At 35.6% G+C, this 7,509-nt stretch overlaps 1 protein-coding gene across 1 annotated transcript; it reads left to right on the top strand.

Moving 5' to 3' along the window:
* The first annotated feature begins 6,235 nt into the window (after positions 1 to 6,235).
* On the top strand, positions 6,236 to 7,186 carry LOC128050860 (olfactory receptor 56-like). Its single transcript, XM_052643284.1, has one exon. It carries the CDS (start codon positions 6,236 to 6,238, stop codon positions 7,184 to 7,186), a length of 951 nt encoding a protein of 316 aa, XP_052499244.1.
* Positions 7,187 to 7,509: the final 323 nt, after the last annotated feature.

The following is a 7,509-nucleotide window of genomic DNA, read 5'->3' as shown; positions in this document are numbered from 1 at the left end:
TTTATCCTTCTCCTTTCTAATCCCTCATCTTCTTTCTCTCACACTTTGCTTGCATCAGTGCCATTGCTCTATGCTCTATGAGGATTATAGTCATTGCCTGGGATGGGATTGTTAATTTGGTCACGTGTGCTAGGACTGATGTGTGTGGCCAGGTAGCTGTGGCAACAAAGAGATCCACCACAACACCCCAGAGGTAAGTGACATTGAGAATAGTATCTGATTGATTACTTTTTCGACAAAAACATATTAAAATACTAATTTATTACTTTAAAATTTTCCTAATTGCTAATTCCTTGGATGTGTTTTATAATGTTATGTTACAAAACAAGCAAGAGAAAAAAGATGTTCCAGGTGCATCAATTACCTGCTTATGACAATCTTCACTTAAATTTAAGGAATATATGAATATGTTCTTACTGTGTTTTTTTTTAACATCTAAATATATACAATTTTATTTGTCAATTTTATCTCAATAAAATTTGAGAGATAAAAAAGACAGAAATGGAAGGTGACTTGATTCCAGTTAGAGATTTAGTAAAGGCAAGTTCAATAATAAGAAAAAAAAGGGGGATGTGTAGGGGGGATACTTTCTGCCAGCTTATCTCAAAACTTCATTGTGCATAAAATTAAGATTCCTCGCTTAATAACTCTTAGATGGGGCAAAAGAAACCTGCTGTTCTAATCAGCATCAGAAATAATTTTTATGAGCACTAAAATTTGAGAATTGTTATAGGTCTTAGAATCAATAACATTTTTCAAAAAAAGCAACATGACTACAAGCCTTTTTTAAAACCTCTTTTCAAGACATAATGTCATGATTTAAAATAAGAGTAAATTCATTAGTCATTCTATCTACATGATTTCCTCCTTGTCACTTTTCTTTGTGCAGGCCTGGTGAAGTCAGGCCTACCTACCTCTAATTCAATACAGAATTCTAAACATTTGAGCTTCATTACTTAATTACACATCACAAGGACTCTGAAACATTCATCTAAAGATATTTTATTGTCTTTTTTTGCATTTCTTTTTGACCATTTAAATATTGAAGTGTGGTTAATTCATAATGTCATATTAGCATCATGTATACAGTTAAGTGATTTAGCTATATGTATATATATTTATTTTTTTCCAGATTCCTTTCCATCATAGGTTTTAACAAGATGGTAAAATATATCACACACACACACACCCCATCACTATCCCCTCTGATGAACATAAGTTTGTTTTCTATGTTTGTGAGTCTATTTCTGTTTTGGAAATAAGTTCATTTATATTATTTTTTTCAATTTCACATGTAAGTGATATCATATGATGTTTGTCTTTGGCATACTTCACTTAGTAGATAATCTCTAGGTCCATCCATGTTGCTGTAAAAGGCATTATTTCATTTGTTTTTATGGCTAATATTCCATTGTATATATACATATATATATACCAAATATTTGTATCCATTCTCCTGTCAGTGAACATTTAGGTTACTTCCATGTCTTGGCAATTGCAAATGGTGCTACAATGAACATCAGGGTGTATACATTCAGATGAATTGTGGTTTTCTCCAGATATATGCCCAGGAATGGAATTGCTGGGTTATATGGTAACTCTATTTTTAATTTTTCAAGGAACCTCCATATCATTCTCCATATTGGCTGCAGCAATTACATTCCCAACAACAGCATAGGAGGGTTCATTTTCTCCACATCCTCTCTGGCACTTATTATTTGTAAACTTTTCATTAATGGCCATTCATTCTGACTGCTGTGAAGTGATACCTCACTGTAGTTTTGATTTGCATTCTCTAATAATTAGCAATATTGATCATTTCTGCAGACGCTTATCATCCATCTGTATGTCTTCTTTGGAGAACTGTATATTTAGGTCTTCTGCCCACTTTTTTATTTTACATATATATATATATATATATATATATGTATGTATATGATGAGCTGTATGAGCTGTTTCCTTATTTTAGAAATTAATCCCTTATTTGTCACATCATTTGCAAATATTTTCTCCCATTCTGAAACCCTCCGAGTGTCTTTTTACTTATTATTTCCTTTGCTATGTAAAAGCTCTGAACTTTAATTAGGTCCCATTTGTTAATTTTTGTTTTTATTTCCATTACTATAGGAGACATAGCCAAAAAATATTTCTGCAATTGATGTCAAAGAGTGTTTTGCTTATATTTTCCTCTAAGTATTTTATACTGTCTGGTCTCAAATTTACATCTTTAATCTGCTTAAGCTTATTATTTGCATTCAGTGTTAGAGAATGTTCTAACTTCATTATTTCACATGTGACTTCCAGTTTTCCCTGCATCATTTGTTGAAGAGGCTATCTTTTCTTCATCATAGATTCTTGCTTCCTCTGTCATAGATTAATTGACTGGAAGTGCATAGGCATGTTTTTGGGCTTTCTATCCTGTTCCATTTATCTAGATTTCTGTTTTTGTGCCAGTACCATAGTGCTTTGATTATTGTAGTTTTGTAGTATAGTCTGAAGTCAGGAAGCACAATTCTTCCAGCCTCATTCTTCTTTCTCAAGGTTGTTTTGGCTGTTTGGGGTCTTTGTATTTTCACACAAATTTTAAAAACTTTTCTAGTTCTACTTCTGTAGAAAATGCCACTGTAATTTTACAGAGATTGCATTGAAGCTATGGATGGCCTTGGGTAGTATAGTCATTTTAATAATAGTAATGCTTCCAATACAAGAACATGGTATATCTTTCCATCTGTTTGTGCTGTCGTTCATCAGTGTCTATAGGTTTTGCAGTACAGGTCTTTTGCCACCTTATGTAAGTTTATTCTTAGATATCTCATTTTTTACATTGATGATAAATGAGATGGTTTCCTTAATTTCTCTTGATGATGTTTCACTGTTAGTATAGAGAAATACAACAGATTTCTGTATATTAATTTTGTATCCAACAACTTTACTGAGTTCACTGATGAGCTCTAGTAGTTTTCTGGTAGTGCCTTTAGAATTTCCTATGTATAACATCATGTCCTCTGTAAATAGTTTTACTTCTTTCTGAGTTTAGATTCCTTTTATTTATTTTTCTTCTCTGATTGATATGGCTAGAGCATTCAAAACTATGTTAAGTAAAAGTGGTGAGAATGGACATCCTTGTCTTGTTCCTGAAGGAAATTTTTTCAGTTTTTCACCATTGATTATGATGCTAGCTGTGTTTATCATTTATGGACTTTATTATGTTGAAATATTTTCCCTCTATGCCCACTTTCTAGAGAGTTTTATCATAAATGGATGCTGAATTTTAACTAAATTTTTTTCTATATCTATTGAGATGATCATGTAGTTTTTATTCTTAAATTTGTTAATATGGTGTGTTGCACTGATTGATTTGAAAATATTGAAAAATCCTTGCATCCATGGGGTAAAACCCACTTGATGATGGTGTATGAACATTTTAATGCATTGTTGCATTTGGTTTGTGAGTGTTTTACTGAGGATTTTTGCATCTGTATTCATCAGAGATATTGGCCTGTAATTTTTTCTTTTTGTGGTATGTTTGTCTAGTTTTGGTATCAGGCTGATGTTGGCCTCACAAAATGAATTCAGAAGTGTTCATTCCTCTGCAGTTTTTTGGAATAGTTTCATAAGAACATGTTCTTATTATTAAGAATTCAAACATCACAGGTTAAACTAGAGTCTTCTTTGACCACCACCCTTACCCAGTCTTAATCCTTTCTCCAGAGGTAACCACTGTTTATAGTCTGTGTCCTTCAGCACATTACATGTACTTATTTCTCATTTTCTTGTCTCCCCACACTTAGCATTGCCCAGCTTTATACCAACCTGACATGTAAAAGTGTATCTCTCTTAATTTGAGTTTTTCTAGTTACTTGTGAAATAAAGTCATTTTATTGATGCTATTTGCCGTCTATTTGCTGAGAATTACTGCTCATCATGTTCATTGTTTTTCTTATTAACTTGTGGGTATTGTTTATATGGTTTGACTATGAAAAGGATGTGTATTTGGTAATATATTATATTGTATATTTTTATCATTATATATAATAGTTTATAGATTTTGCTCATTCCTTTTGCTGTAATTAATGAGACCAATCCTACCACAAGGACACAGACACATTCTCCTATATTTCTTCCAATAATATTATAAATTTCTCACTTTAAATCTTTAAGCTTCCAGGAATTTGTTTTACTGAGAGGTACAATTATGGACCTAATTTTTAAAGATTTTTCAAACAGGTGAAAAATTGTCCTAAATCACTTATTGAATATTCTTTTCTCACAGAAATTAAACTATAGTATTTTAATCCAATTTAAAATTTTCACACATATATGCCTGATCCTGGACTTTTTTTTTGTTACTTTTGTCAACTGTTCTGTTACTTCTCCAATACCAGACTTTATATATTTTCATAATTAAAGAGGCAGTTTCACTTTTTACTCTGATCTGTTAAACATTGCTTTACTCTTGAAAATTTTTTGGCTCTTCATCCAGTAAGATGTCCAGATCTATTAAGCACCTACAACATGTTGTGCATGAATGTTGGTTATCACTTGATCAATTTCCATGACAAATGTTGTTGGCTATCACCTCAATATTATATTTATGTATTTTTAAAAGTATAGATTATCTCACAAAGAGTAAAATTTAAGAAGTAAAAATCATATACCATAAGATTCTTTTCCTAACTTGTGGGCATGCCAAGTCACTTCAGTCACGTCAGACTCCACAACCTGTGGACTGTAGCCTGCCAGGCTTCTCTGTCCATGGGATTCTCCAGGCAAGAATACTGGAGTGGTTTGCTGTGCCTGCTTCCAGGGGATCTTCCCAACCCAGGGATTGAACCTGCATCTCTTACAGTCTCTTGCATTGGCAGGCAGGTTCTTTACCACTAGTGCCACCTGGGAAGCCCCTAACTTAGGTCTCAGCAATCTTCTTCTGATTCTTTCCTCTGAGGTAACCAGCATTACTAGCTTCTTATGTTCATTTCCAGAGATTTTACACTGTTTATAGATATAAATATATACAGACACATACTCATTTATTTTTTATACATGTATCAGTGAAGTGTAATATTATATTGTATTCCATGATATATGATGTATAATATAGAATACAGAATAATTATATGAATATAACACATAAAGCATGATTTCTATAGGTATACATAACATATAATTATGGCATGTAATTATATAGTATGTAATATAGCTCATAAACTGCTCTGTCATGTGCCCTTTTCACAAAACAATATTATTTGGGGAGAATTCTATATAAACACGTAAAAAGCAAACTCATTTTGCTTCTTTTTTACAGTTTATTATTCCATCGTTTATTTGATTTTTCCTGTATTGATAGAAATTTAGATCTTTTGTGATCTTTTTTCCACTATAAACAAATCTACACTAAATCCTGTTGTCAACACAACATTTCATATATGTGCAAATGTTTTTGTAACACGAATTCTTATAAGTAGAACTGTGTAGTCTGAGGTGTATTTTTAAAAAGTTTTTTTAAGGTTCCATCTTCTATGTACTTTTTTTTCTATAAATTCTTATTCATGTTTCATGTTTACCTTCCTTTATCTCATCTAATATTGATTATAAAAATTTTTAATCCCCACTTGCTCACTTTTCCCATTTCACAAATGAGGCAAATGATAATTTTTAGCAGTTATGACGATTAAATATTGATTATCGAGTGCTCATCATGGTGCTTGGCACATGAGAATGATCAAGTAATGTCAGTTATCAATATTTCTGTACTACAAGACACTGCTTATGTTGTCATCTTCAACCTTTACTGTCACTTCATAGACAGTTGTTATCCCAGTTTAAGATAAGAAAATCGAGATTCAAAAATGTCATAACAGTGCTCAGTTCACACAATTGTTAATGTCTTTGCTGCTTTAGGTCCTTTAGTGAGGCCGGCCCAGAACTCTGTGGGTTGGAGTACAGACCAATCCTAGCAGAAGTAGAAGCAGTCCTTACTTTAACAATAATGGGTTAAGACAGGCTTCTTAATTATGTGCAGAAAGATTTAAAAGTAAAGGCAACAGAGGTATCCTGCATTTATGTTAGGATATTTTTTCTTAAAGAAACCATACCTTTTATTCTAAATCAAATAACATTTAAAGAGGGCAACATATTGGAAAAATTTGCAATGATCTCAGTATTATGGCACTGAACACAAACCTCCTGCTTCCAGATCCCAGTCCTCTCTATGGCACATCCCTCTGAAGGAACAATGGCCTTGTTGGGAAACCAGACTCACATCTCCCACTTCATCTTCCTGGGCCTCTTCACACACTCACCACTGCACCTCCTCCTCTTCTCCACCATCATGGTCATGTTTCTGGTGGCCCTCTCTGGCAACGGGCTCATGATCCTCCTCATCAACACTGACTCCCGTCTACACAGTCCCATGTACTTCTTCCTCGGCTGGCTGTCACTCATGGACCTCATGCTCATCTCCACCATTGTACCACGCATGGCCATTGACTATCTCCTGGGGCACGGCTCCATCTCCTTCACAGGCTGTGGGCTCCAGATCCTGTTCTTTCTCACCCTCCTGGGGGATGAGTGCTTCCTGCTGGCTTTCATGGCCTATGATCGCTATGTGGCCATCAGCAACCCACTGAGGTACTCAGTGGTCATGAGCCGCCGTGTCTGCTGGCTCATGGTGGCAGGGTCTTGGCTCTTTGGCCTGGTGGATGGGCTGATCCAGGCTATCTTTACACTGCAATTCCCTTACTGTGGCTCCCAAGAGATTGACCACTTCTTCTGTGAGGTCCCTGCAGTGCTCAAGCTGGCCTGTGCTGATACCTCCCTCTATGAGACTATGATCTATGTGTGCTGTGTCCTCATGCTGCTCCTGCCCTTCTCTGTCATCTCTGCCTCATATCTGAGGATCCTGATAACTGTGCTCCACATGCGTTCTGCTGAAGGTCGGCAGAAGGCCTTTGCTACCTGTTCCTCTCACATGGCAGCTGTGTCTCTCTTCTACGGGGCTGCCATGATCACCTACATGCGGCCTCAGGCCTATCATTCTTCCAAGCAGGACAAGGTGGTCTCAGCCTTCTATACCATGATTACCCCTATGCTCAACCCACTCATCTACAGCCTGAGGAACAAGGAAGTGGCTGGTGCTCTCAAGAAACTCCTGGGGAGGTGTTCTTGTGGTGTTGGGCAGAACTAGGTTGGTTTTCACACCTGGAGGTGTGCTCTGGGGCCAGGAAACCTGACCTAACCAACTGTAGTTTCATTGGAAGAGATATGAATGTGCCGTACTAAAAATAAAAGTCATTCTCTGATTAAGGTTAGTCAAATTTAGACATCAACTCAATCTATCATGTTCATGACGAGTGTGGCAATTTGGACAAAAAGTTGGGCTGACAGAGTTACAAGAATAGAAGACACACATCCTTCATTCCATGGTCATTGAAAGAGTTGAGAGGTGGAAGCTTTCAGCTGTGTTCTTCTCAAGGAATTGCCCATAGCTGAGAAGAGACATCTTGCCCT

The sequence above is a fragment of the Budorcas taxicolor genome, chromosome 7 (assembly GCF_023091745.1).
Source record: "Budorcas taxicolor isolate Tak-1 chromosome 7, Takin1.1, whole genome shotgun sequence".
Lineage (NCBI taxonomy): Eukaryota > Metazoa > Chordata > Mammalia > Artiodactyla > Bovidae > Budorcas > Budorcas taxicolor.
This window is presented reverse-complemented; position numbering and strand designations above follow the sequence as displayed.